The sequence below is a fragment of the Sciurus carolinensis genome, chromosome 16 (assembly GCF_902686445.1).
Source record: "Sciurus carolinensis chromosome 16, mSciCar1.2, whole genome shotgun sequence".
In the NCBI taxonomy this organism is placed as follows: Eukaryota; Metazoa; Chordata; class Mammalia; order Rodentia; family Sciuridae; genus Sciurus; species Sciurus carolinensis.
The window spans coordinates 27943270-27956918 of record NC_062228.1 but is presented as its reverse complement, the minus strand read 5'-3'; the positions used below and the strand labels follow the sequence as shown (position 1 = coordinate 27956918).

At 42.0% G+C, this 13649-nt stretch overlaps 1 protein-coding gene across 1 annotated transcript in view; it reads right to left on the bottom strand.

The window, feature by feature from the left end:
* The window catches only part of Ces5a (carboxylesterase 5A), a 29918-nt gene extending 25988 nt beyond the window's left edge, over window positions 1-3930 (bottom strand). The window contains exons 1-3 of the mRNA XM_047528629.1: window positions 3724-3930; window positions 2467-2671; window positions 65-203 (exon numbers count right to left, since the gene is read on the bottom strand). Coding sequence (XP_047384585.1) covers window positions 65-203; window positions 2467-2671; window positions 3724-3826 — 447 coding nt within the window. The 5' untranslated portion in view covers window positions 3827-3930. The remainder of the gene's footprint in view (window positions 1-64; window positions 204-2466; window positions 2672-3723) is intronic.
* Between the last annotated feature and the right edge of the window lie 9719 nt (window positions 3931-13649).

Here is a 13649-nt window from a genome sequence, read left to right as displayed (position 1 = left end):
TCAACCTGCCTGGATCCCAGAACAAGGACCCAGCTGGAGCCCCAAGTGTCGCAGGGAGCCTTACAGGGAGATTGGAGCCCCTATCGGCGTGCGATGGCGCGTAGATGTTAAGGTACAGGCAGTCTTCCGACATTCCAAATTTGGGGTAGTGCACCCTGAGAAGGTCTTGATGTGATGCCATCCACTCTTTGTCCTGGTAACACCTTGGAAAAAGGAGAGAAAGCCCCCATATCAGCAAACCCTGCCTAGGACGGACCAGTTCATAGGACAATAGTGAGGTCAGGCCATCTTCTCTGAGCAAGAGAGACACCTAGGAGCTCTTGGTACAAAGTCTGATGGTCCTCAACTCCCATAGTTTTCAAAGCAAACTATTATTCTCTTTGATCTGGTTCCTGAATAGGAAAGCACCATTGACCCCACACTCCCACCACCATGATATGGACATACAGAAATAAGCTGGCTCAGCAAGTCACCACATGGTAGCAGGCATGACAGTGAGTTGAGTATCAAAGGTTTTGCTCCACAACTGCCTCTTTTTCCCCCAGAGGAGCAAAGGGATATTTCCAGACCTTCCTTCCAGGAACCAGCTAAGGTAGATTTGCAGAGGGACCCTAGCACCCAGGCTCTGTTCAAGTTCCCTCTGCCTGGACATATCTGCCAGCTCACATTCTTCTCTCTTTCAGATTCAGGCCAAGTACCACCTCCTCTGAGAGCTTTCTGAGATTTTTCCAGTCTGACCATAACTTTTCTTTGGAAGCAACCACATTATGTGTGTTCTGACCTAGAACTTGTCCTAGGCTTGTCCATGAGCATTATCATCTTTCCCAACTCAACTGGGAGCAGCTAAAAGCCCAAGACTCTGTATTAGTCACTTCTGTACAGATTAAGTAAAATTGCAAGTGTGAACATTTCTACTACGTTAAGTGCTCAATTAACATTAGCTGTTTTCTTAATAGAATTGTCTACAATATGGGTGATGGGAAACCATCACTGCAGTCTACCCCGTCTTTGCCTCTTCATATGCCATTTATCACAAATTCAGGCCTCACTGCATTCAGCAAAGCCATCTCCAGGCTTTCCTCAAAGTTAGGCTAGGTGGTTCTCCATGCTCCCTCAAAACCCTTCTCTAACCCCTGTAGTTGCTTTGTCACCTTTTATTTCAATCATCAGCTATTATTTGTATCACCCCACAACCACGACTGGTCTTCTTGAGGAAAACTGTGGCAACACAATGCCCTACTCACAATGTCTGACTTGTGATTTTCCTGCTTTACAATGATGCAAAAGTAATATGCATTAAAGAGAAATCATACTTCAGGTTGATCCTCTTCTGAGTGAGCTGTAAGCAATTCGGCCATGCCAATGAGCCACAGCTCCCACTCAGCCCCATACTCACCAGGGTAAACAAACCGAACTCCTCAGTGTTCTGTGTGGCTTAACTATGACCTTCTGTAGATTAGGTATAGCCAATGCATCTTCAACTTACGTGGGCTTCCCAGAACATAACCCACCATAAGTTGAGGGACATCTGTTATCCACTGTTGGCATTCCCAGAGTAAAATGGAGGATCAATTATTGAGTTGGTGCTCAATGTATATTATTCATTAATTAAATATTATTTATTCATTAAGTGAATGAATCAATAAACTAACAAATGACTTTTGTCTTAATGTCCTCAGTCCGTGGGCGACATGAGGTCATCTTCTGTGGCTTAGGGAGCGTCTGGCACGGAGGCATTCCTTTGGCCTGGGACCCTAATGCCGGGAACTAATGTGGTCCAACCTAGAACTTCATAAAATCTGAAGAATCAGAAAATTCTTAGGAATTTTAGAGTCTTACTCCCCACTCAGACATTTCATCTCATCCACAATTAACCTGGTAACTGATTACCCACTCTAGCTCAAAACTCTGTTTCAATGCCATTCATGTGATCATCCCACAGGTATTTATGGAGTTTTGCTGTGGACCAGGCATTGCATCGGACACAGTTTTGACTGTGGGAGCTAAAATCCCTCTAGTGTAGTTCTTCCCTCTGAAACCACACAGTCTGACTCTAGAGGCTATGGGAGATCATGTGGAAACACCTGGGCAGTTTCCTTCTGACCCAAAGACTCAGGGAGCTCACTGTAAGACTTCTAAATTCTGGTTGGTACTCAGAATCCCTAGACAGCTTTCAGGTAATACATGTTTCTGGGTCCAACTGAGGATATTCTGACTCCGCCAGTTGGGAAGGGAGACCCAGGAATACATACATTTTTAACAGTCCTTCAGTGCTTCTGGTGATCACCCAGTTTGGAAGCCCTGAGAATACTGAAGCAAAGGTCCAGGTCTTGGCCCTCTCTGGCTCCTCCTCCCCAGTGTTCACCCTCGCTGTCCCCTGGGTTGCATGACCTTGATCATCCTGTCAGTGATCTTCCCCCAAATCCCAGAATCACAAGCCACCCATTGAACAAAGCCTAGTCTTACACATCAGGGTAGGTGGTGGCTTGACGCAAGTCATTCCAGGGAGTTGGAGGTTGAGGGTCCTTAAATCGCAGGGGCCCCACAGGGGGTGCAGCATAAGGGATCCCAAGGAACACATTCACAGCCACGTTGTTTCCCATCACATTGACTTGCTTCCCCTGGACACGTCCCAGCATGGTGTCCCTCTCTGGCATTTGAGCCATGGGTCCTAGGAAACAGGTAGAAAGAATGAGGAGCTAGGCAGGAAGAGAGGGCCTTGATCCAAGCCAGAGCTCCCTTTGGGAATGATCCTTCTCCACCCAGGGTTCATGCAACAGGAGTAGCCAGATGCCCTCTCTAAGAATCTGCATCCTCCTCTTCCTTCAAGACTGGCCTAGAAGTCACCACCACCATAGCACTGACTCAGTTTCTTCTTGAAGTCCACCAATAAGCCACAGAACTGGGTGCAGGTGTTCCCCTTCTTCTGCACTGAAGCTTTTCTTTTCTGTAGGACTAACACAAACTGGGTTTTGTAGATGCCAGAACCCAACCAAATCATCTGCCCAAGGTTTCCCACACTTTCATCATCTCCACTGCCAGGGCATCATGGCTGGCCTGTCTATGTATCACCTGTACAGTTATGGCTGCTTATTTTTCTGAAAATTCAAAACTCCTTTTAACATTTAACTAGAGGCATCCTAAGTGATGACATCTATAGAATTGGGGTTTTGATGAGTTAGGTGGATGCTGTAGATATACATCAAAAATAAATATTTACTAATGAAAACAAGAAATACCTCATGTGGATGCCACCTGAAATCAATTTATCGATTTCTAGATGCTTGAACATGGCACCTTGGGACACTGGGTGTGCAAGAATCTCAGTTCCTGCAAGAAGTTGGAACCATGGGGAGGAAACTGCCTAGTACTCAGTGGGCAGGACCCAGGTGCCCTGGCACCACTTGTCCAGATGTCATTTCATTCATGAAAGTCCCGTCTTCACAGTCAAGACTCCAGAAGCACAGGTTCTGTACCACATCCCTCCCCAATTCCCAGAATGGTGTCTCTCTTTGCAGAGTGTGAGCTACCCAAAGGCAGGACCAGAGTCTTTCATGCTCTACCTATGCCTAAGATGAAGGCTTCTAGGCTTCCAGCAACACCAGGACATTGGAGACCAAAGGTTTTACCTGATCCACCATGGGCCCATTTCATTTTCACCAGTGGAAAACCATCCCTCTCTCCCATCTTCTCAGAACCTTCCTCTCCCACTGAACATCTCACCCCTGATGACTGTTGCAAGGATCCAAATGGCCCAGATTAAGGCCTGGCCTGGATATACCCAATCACCAATCATCTGGCTGGCCTGCATGAACTCCCTGGACATCCGCTGCTGGCCTTGAAAAGCTTCAGTTTGGACAAGAAAGGGCTTCTTGATAGTAACCAGATACTGAGCAGGCAACCAGAGGACAGAGGATACATAAAGAATAGCACCAGAATAAGATATCCAAAGAATTTGACCAAGCGAGACTTTCCTGTTCTGATTGACGTAAGAAGCAGTTGATGATTAACTCTTGTCCTGGGGAAGAGCATTTGATAGGCTTTAGGCTTTTATGATCAGGTAAACCAGAGAACTCAAACTTGGCTACTTCCAGGAGGAAGACAGAAACCCAGTGAATGAATGAAGTTTGCTAGGAAAGAACATGAAATGAAGCTTGCTAGGAAATAATGGGGAATGGTGGTGACTATGGAAAACACACATACTTTGTCTAGAGGGGCAGTGACTTTTCAGCTTCAGTAAGTCTTTGTCTTGTGACAGTATAGGCAGGTCAAACCAGAAGTCTATGACATCTCGGTTTTTAAATGTATCTTCAATTTTAAAACAAAAAAATCATGAGCTCAACATAGCATCTCTACTGGTTTGCATTGTGTCATGGGTTAATCCTCTGCAATTCTGATCAAACCCAAGTTTCCCAGTGTAAATACAGGGAACAGGTCCAGAGAAGTGAATTTATGATAAGTGTTTCTGCCAGGATCTGTCCTCAGCATTCTGGGTATGCATTGCAATGCTCTTTCCACTTTAAGTCCATGCTCTCAGAAGGAACTGAGGGGTAATGGAGCATCCAGGGAAGAACCCAGAAGCATTATCACCCTACCCTCAGAAGCCCAACAGGCTCCCTGCCTTACTTAGTAAAGGACCCACAATGGGGCTTTCAAATGCTTGGGGGCTGGACTGGTAGTCTTAATTATCAGGAGCACTAGTTGAAAATACACTCATATGCCCTACCCTCTGGAGATTTGGGGACAGGGTCCTGGAATTTGACAACAGCAATAATAAGTTTGGGATGCATCAATCTAATGAATGGAATATCTCTCAAAAGAATCCTCTCATGAGAGATCATATGGGGAGCCATGGCTGGTGTTCAGTGTCTACAGGGTATAGAACTCTGTACATCCAGCAGGGAAGACCTTCCACAAGGTCAGAGAGAAGGGGCTATGAATGCACTTTCCTAAGGCAGATGTTTTACAAACCTTTGTCCTCCAGTAATAACCCCCTTCCCACCAATTCCAACTCCATTTCTCACACACTCTGAAAGTTCCACAAATTATGGAAAGAGGACTTCAGAGGAATCTTATCTAACATGAGATTTCAATTCTGAATTTGGCAAAAAATTACTTATTATTTTAATTAACCTTGAAAATCTCTTGAATTGCCCCTGAAGTGTAGTGACCAACAGTGGACAACAGATCCTATGTAGGATGTATGCATTAGAGCTAAAGAAAGGGATTCTTTATATTGATTGGGTATTCAAACCACCCACCTTTGAGGTAATCATTGATTTTTGAGGGTGAATAGATGATGATGATGTGTATGATAATTTCTAAAATGTTTCTAGCTTACTTGTAGGGCTTCCTTGCTTAGATTCAGCAGTAAGCATACAAATATTTTACTATGTATTTAGAGACATGTTCACTTTGAAAGGATCTCAGACATGAAGCTTTTTAAGTATTTTATTTTTAACATGCATTATTGGCAATTAATGGAATTCAGTGTGATATTTTAACACATGCATACAGTGCAATGATCAAATCCAATATCCTGCATAGCTTTTTAGACATCAAAGCACTTAGCTCATTTCCTGATCAGACATGGTTAATAATGTTTGTTAGACTGGAGTCTAAATCTAGCCTACTAAAACCCACCGACATCCTGGCTTTTAAAAAGAATGTGATTCTTTCCACCTAGGAATGTTCCATTTAAGAACATTCCACTTGAATGTCCTTGTCAGTTTTTCCCACGCATACTAGTGGTTCCCAAAGCTTTGTCATTGACCTCATATCTTCACAATTTATGTCATTTTCCCTACCAACTTGACTATCAATTTACTTGATTTTTTTTAAAAATTGGCATTTTAGGCGATTATTATCAAAGAAAACTTTTTATACCTAATTAAATAAGAGTAGTGTTTTGAAGTGTAGAGAAATATGTTTTACATTTCTATACCACAAAGTCATTCCCCATGCCCCTGGCAACCATCATGAATAGATAGGGCATACATATGCAGAGGAGCCCCCAAACAGCAAAGACTAAGTTGAAAATCTGCCCCTTCTGCACTGTGGATCTTAGAAAGGAGAAGGGAACTGTTGTGGTTTAGATATGAGCTCACAAAAGCTCATGTGTGAGACAATGCAAGAAAGTTTAGAAGTGAAGTTATTGGGTTATGAGCGCTTTAGCCTAATCAATGTGTCAATCCACTGACAGGGATGAACTGGGCAGTAACTATAGTCAGGTAGGGTATGGATGGAAGAGGTGAATCATTGGGGATGTGCCTGCACAGTTTATATTTTATCCTTGTTGAGCAGAGCTGTCTCTCTGCTTCCTGGTGGCCATGTCCTGAGCAAAATTTCTCCACCACATTCTTCCACCATGATGTTCTGCCTCACCTCAGGCACAGAGCAATGGAGTTGGCCATTTGTGGACTGAGACCTCTGAAATCGTGAGCCCCCTGAAATCGTGAGCCCCCAAATAAACTTTTCCTCCCCTAATTGTTATTATAGGGCCTTTTGGTCCAGTGGTGAAACAGTTAGTTAAAGTAAGGACCATAGGGGCTGATATGAGGTACCCTGACTCCCTTTCCTAGATAAATCCAAAAGTGGGAGGTGTGCTAAGCAGAAGAAGCACAAGGAAGCCTTGGTTATCCAGCATGAGGCTGCACCAACGTGCAGAGGAAGCACATCTGAGCTGACCTGGGCAGCCACAGCAAAGTAGAAGTGGAAGGAGCAAGACAGATCTCAGAGAATGTTCCCACTTCCCTTGGGTCCCCTATTCTTCAGAAGGCAAGCAGACTTCCAATGGCCTTGAAAGGATCTTGGAAGTGATTGCAGATCTGACTGGAAGCTGGATGAGGAGGAAGGGATTTAGATTACAGGCTACAGAGGTGCTTGCTGGACTTGAGAAGAGAGTGGAGCCATAGCATGACCTGGGGTGGAGCACAGTGCTGAAAGCTAATCAGGGTAGGGGTGAACCAATGAACTTTGATCAAGACAAGGAGACAGACCAGGATCCCATCTTTCTAGAATTTGTCATCTTCCCTGGAACCCCAGGGCAGAGGAAAAGTTGCTATGGAGACCACAAAAGTAAAAGAACCTCCACAAGAAGTGAGTCCATGTTCCCTCTGCTCTTCTACTCATGTGGACACATAAAATCCCTCCAACCTGGGTAGCCAGATGCCATCTTGGAAAGAAAAGTTGGTGGAGGAGGAAGTAAATTTGAGATGCTGTGGGTTTATTTGAAAGAGATCGTACTTACTAAATAGGCAGTTTAAATTACTGACTAGGACTGAGTTTACTGGATTGAATTAGATGCAATTATCTACCATTAATCAAAGGATAAGTATTTTCTTTTTGTCAAATTAACCAGCACTAGATGTATATAAAAGACATGTTATCACCAAATTGAGTTTATCTCTTCTAAAAAATTGGAATGGAAAGAGGACCAATGGAGGAAATGGCTTCATAATTATATTCCTTATATTTGCTATTCTGGTTCGGTATCACCTCTGATTATCTCAGATGTCCCTTAATATATAGGATTTACACTCTAGGACATATTGATGTATCAGGAAACAAAGACATTAGCTATCATTTTGGAATGCCTTGTAGACATCATACACCAGGCTAAATGTTTTGCATCTGTTGTCCAATTTAATGCAATTAAATATCACAAGACTGAGAAGAATCATAGCTTAGACTTGAGCTCAGTTTTTTTACTCTTAAGTTGCAGGCTTTGCAATTTGGGGAGAGGGAGTAGAAAATAAAGAGTAATAGGAAAATCAGGGAGGGTGGACTGGCTTCTGCAGTTCCTGGCTGTGAAAAATCACCTCATCTTTTGGGCAACTAACATCTCCTCCTGGGACCTTCATGTCCCCATCAGTAGCACAGACCAATGGACTGGATAATCCCTGGGAGACCGAGAGATTTGATCAACTCTCCCTGTTCTCCAAGATTGCTCTTTTATTATTGGTTCTCTTTAGTTACACACAATTAGGATTCATTTTGACATAATTATAAAACCATGGAATGTAATTTGCTCCAATTCAGTTCCCAGTACTTCCCCTCTCCCTCTCCTCCTCCCTCCCCTTGTTCCCTTCCCCTTTTGAAGCTCCAGGGGAGAAAGTCAAGATAAGAGCTATCTTACTCTAAGGTTTGGCTTGAAACTCACACCAATGTACCCCTGCTGATAAGCACAGGGGATCAAAGTCCACTTCTGGATTCTCATAAGGGAAGGCTAAAGGAAACTTGAAGACTCAGGGAATGGCAGCTGCCTCAGGGCAGAGACAGGATGAAGATGGACAGAACAATGGAAGAGGGCTATGGTGATGGAAGGTGGTCACCTGGAAATGACCCTCTCACCCGACTTGGGCCAGAGCTGTGAAGTCTGAGAGCTTCTCTCTTGTAATCTGTATCTTCAAACCCATTTCACATTTATGTTGAACCAAACACTTCAACTTGATTTTCTTTTTGTAAAAAAATATTGGTGCATTGTAATCATACATAATAGTGGGGCCCATTATGCCATATTCACGTATGCACATAGCATGATTTGGTCAGTCTCATTACCCAGCACCTTCCCTTCCCTCTTTTCTCATCTGGCTCCAGCCTACCATTCCAAACCATCACCTCCCTGCATCCTCATCATTGCAATCCTGTCACTGCACTCATCACTCTATCCCATCCCTGCACCACCCCGGTGACCCATCCCTGTGTCCCACCGCTACATTCAGTGTTTGTGGATTTTCCTCTCTGATAATATTTTGCTTTGATTTCTTCATCTGATCCATGCAGACCTTCCCATTCCCAAATGTTTGTATCATCCTCTCCTTACCTCCTATGCACTATTTTGATGTATCTATTAGTAACAATACCTTATCTAGCCTTGTTTTATAGCTGGTTTATCCACTATGATGATGATAATTATGACAATGGTGAAATCTCTCATTCGTGTTGCAAAACCTCAGTCCACTTCTGGTATAAGTCATAGCTGCCTTGGACAGTTCTGTGCAGGCTCAGCATCACCTTGCACTGATAGAATACCACCTGAAGCATGTGGGAGCCATTGGACTTTCTCTTTTCCACCCCAGGGCCTTCTCTCCATCACAAAAATTCCTTCTGTCTTTGCTCAAGTGATACTGGAATCACAGGACAGTTAAAGTCCCCAGAACTAACCCTCCACACAAAGGCATGAGAGCTTGGAGAGCTATAGAAGCATTTTTTACACTGCTCAGTGGCAGGAGATTGAAAAATTGGGTTCTTGTGGCTCATGGCAGCAATCTCTGTGTTTCTCCCTTATTTCATCTTCCTTGTCCTACATCTTGCTTCTTTCTGGGATCACCTCTTAAATAAACTACCTTTGTCCTCAAAGTTCTGTCCCAGGTTCTGCTTTCAGGGAACAAAATTAAGTTCATTGGTACAAGAAGGAGACCCAGAAGTCAGACCTTTGTAGAATTATGAAATGGGATCAGATAGCATCCTATCATGGAACTCTCTCAGGTGGACTGGGATGAGTTCCAGATGGAAGAGAAGCACTTAAGAGTGCATTAACTCGAGCACTTCTACGTCTAGACTCAATGGTAATACTAAGGATTGTGGTGTTGGCTGCCTTTTGTTAACTGCCTTGGAAACTTTAAAGAAAATAGTAGACTTAGGTCAATCTGCTATCAACACAGATATGCCATGAAAATCAGAAAACTCCCTGTCAGTTTTTAAAGACAACCTTGGGAGAGAAGATGGAGAATTAGAGGAAGGATGCCCTTCCCAGCACTTTCTTACCTCAAGATTAAAAACAGGACGACTGCTCCTCCACAAGGTGAGTAACTAAGGGAATCCACTGAAAGTCAACACTGGACAGTAAAAGAAACCATAGAGACACACAGGAAGTAGGAAACTTCAAACACAATATAAGAAATGATATGTTGACATGTTGAAGGACACCAGCTGGCTGGTGGTGGCAGCATCTTCAGCTACTGAGGGAAGAAGGAGCACCAGCAGACAGAGAGGAAAGCATAGCAGGAAAGTAATGGCTTGGGGGAACCTGTAGCATAGAAAGGGAGGCTTATATTAATGGACGCAGAGACGTGGGGGGAAGCTGTTGAAACGCAACCAAATCGGCCAGTCCATGGGCAAATAGTTCTCTGGTAACCAAGGTCTTCAGGGCAGGAACCATTTATAATCAGCTGTTGGACAGCAAACAGAGGCAGGAGATTGGAAACACTTAGGGAAGTTGCCAGCCTGACCCAGAAGTCACCTGTCATGGATTCCAGAGTGTGTCTGGAGCAATGTGACTGAAACAGGTGCAGAAAGAATTGTGAATAAGGTGATCCAGACTTGGGACACTAGGAGACAGCACTCTCTCTGGCATCCCATAAGAGATATTGCCAATCACCAGCCAGAGAGAAGTGTCTACATGGCAGGTCTGATCCCTGGTAATTCACATCCATAATGGTGAATGTGAGAGCTGTGGAGGTTTAGAGTCCACACCTGAAAGTGGAATTTATGGGAAGGCCCTGAAACCCAGACATCCAGCAGAGATCAGCATCTCCCCAGGAATGGGGGATGTGAATCAAATCTCAAATGCCCACTTACAGAGTTCCAAAGGTCAGCCAAGATCAGATCCCAACTGCTGGAACTTCCATTTTAGGACTCTGCCCAGCCTGCTGCAGGAGTACACCACTGTCAGCCCTCCCAGGATAGTCCATCCTACCCTGGGAGACAGGAAGCTGAGAGCTACTACGCCCAGCTTTGGCTACTGAACACACAGCTGGCAACTTGGTAGGAAACACAAAGATGCTGGACTTCAAACTCCTGGCCCTTGTGACCCGAGGATTACAAAGACTCCCAAAAATAAATACAAATAATGGCACAGCAGCATAGGCAATGAAAAGTCATCCTTGCCAACAGTTTTGAAAACCTCAATGAAAACAGTCCTTTATTTCTCATTAAGAATTTTAAACTCTTCCCCCTTTTTAACTACTTTTTATTTTTTTAATTTTATTTCATTTTAAGTTTTACTTTTTTCCATTCTGTGTGAATGTGTGTGTGTGTGCATGTGTGTGTTTTCTCAATTCATGGATAGGTGGATGCATGTGTGTGTGATTTTCTTTCATTTTAATTGCTTCTTCTTCACCTGTTTATTATTTAGTCTTGGTTTGACTACAGTGAGGTAAAATTACCTGTGGGTTTGAGTTGTTTTGACCTTATGTTTTTTCACGTGTTTGTTCATACCTTAGTTTTTGTTCCTTTTATTATCCCTTCTTCACTCTCCCCACTAATAGCCAAATTTTCCTGTTCCCTCTTCCTTTCTTTTGTCATTTTATTATTTGTGTTTTTTATTTACTACTCCTTCTTCATAATCATTGTCTGCCATCTATCTTCCAATTCTTTTCTGTTTACTTTTCAAATATTTCAAACTTTCTACTGCCTTCCTACACTATTTTCTCTTCACATAAGACAATGTAATTCTACTATCTGATAGAATTATATTGTTTAGGTCATTTCTACCCCATTCATGTCACTGTGATCATTATTACAGTGGGTGATATAGTAGACATATGCTATTTAATATCTGATCAAGTTCATGGTTGTTTATTACTAGTGCTGATGTTAAATGATGACGCCATCATTCCTATGCAGGTGTTCATTAGTGTTATAGATTTCAAAGTAGACAGCAGACATTTATTTTACGACTTCACATTTATTATCAACATTATTGCTAATCCAGGTTCCCTACCTTTCTCTAAGACAGGCTGAAAAGTAAATTGGGACACTTCAAGTTCACAGAATAGAGACCCTGCTACTGAGCAATACTCACAACTCACACACAAGGAAGAGTAAATCTCACTCCACCCCCAAACTAACCTCATTTGAGCCTCAACCATACTTCAATATAGAATAGGGGAGTGGAAAACCACAAGCCAATAACCAGGCCCAAAGGAGAAACACTAGAGGGTTTGCCTCAGGTCCCACTTCTGGACATCTACTCATGTATAAAAACCAGAGAGAAACCCCTAGAACAAAAGAGATAACTACACACAAAAGGCCATGCATATAAAAGAGGACAAAGAATCCATCTCGTCTAATGCACAAGTCCTAGACCTCTGAAAACATGAGGAAATGGGCAAAAAATCACCTCCCAAAATTTACCACTCCCCAACAACAGCTATAGAAGTGAAGTAAATTTCAAATAAAGACTATAGAAACTTATTATTAAAATAGTCAATGAACTATAAAAAGATCTAAGGAATGAATTAAGAGAGCAAACAGAAATTAAAAGACCATTTCAGTAAAGAAATAGAGATAGTGAAAAGAAACCAATGAAAACTACTGGAAATAAAAGGCACAATGAATCAAATTAAAAATTCACTTAGAACCATCACCAACAGATTATATTACATAGAAAATAGAATTGACCTTGAAGACAGAACTTCAGGCCTTGAGAATAGATTGTATAAATTTGAATATTCAGTATGCAATTAAGAAAAAAAATAAAAGACCATGATCAGAATATACAAGAATTATGGAACAAGATGAAGAGACCAAACCTGAGAGTCACTGGGATAGAAGAGAACATGGAGATATGAGCTAAAGGTATTAAAAACCTCTTCAGTGAGATAATGGCAGAAAAATTTATTCACCTCAGAAAAAAAGATAGACTTCCACATACAGGATACATATAGAACTCCAAAAAATATAAAAGAACCTCTCCAAGACACATCACAATAAAAATCCCTAACATAGAAAATAAAGAAAGAATATTAGAAGCTGCAGAGGAAAAACATCAGGTCACATTTAGAGGCAAACCAAAAGGGCAGACTTATGACTGCTCAACTCAGATCCTTAAATCAAGGAGCACCTGGAATGAGATATTTCAAGCTCTAAAAGAAAACAATTTCCAGTCATTATTGCTATATCCATTTCAGAATTGATGAAGAAATAAAAACTTTCCATGATAAGGATAAACTAAAAGAATTCATAACACTAATCTAACTCTACAAAAATTACTTAAAGATATACTACCCACAGAAGCACCCAAAACCAAACCCCAAAGCTCCCAAGTAGATCAAGTTCACTAGAAGAACAACTAACTAAATGAAAATCAAGACCAAATTAAACAGAGCAAACAAGATAAAACACCAGAAAATAGCAAACCTCTATCCATAATAACACTGAATGTAAATGGTTTCAACTTCCGAATTTAAAAACATAGTTTGACAGAATGGATTAAGAAACAAGATCCAATTATATATTGTTTGCAAGAGACTCGTCTCATAGGCAAAGACACCATAGGCTAAAAGTAAAAAAAAAATTGGGGGAAAATTCCATGCAAATGGAGTCCGAAAACAAGCAGGAACAGTAATTCTCATATTTGACAAAGCAGATTTTGAGCAAAAATTAAACAGAAGAGAAAAAAATGCCACCACATACAGAAAAAGAGCACAATCCAACAAGAAGATACAACCAAAGTAAATGTATGTATGCCAAATATTAATGCACAGACAAGGGGTTTGACCTGTAGGAAGGGATGGAGATGGTTACTAGACATTGTATCTGTAGAGGCAAAATAGTCCATCAACAAGGATACTGCTTAACATCCACAACAAAGGAGGAAGAATGAAAGGATTGGCAGAGGTCAGAGGGTGGTTGCCCCAAAATAA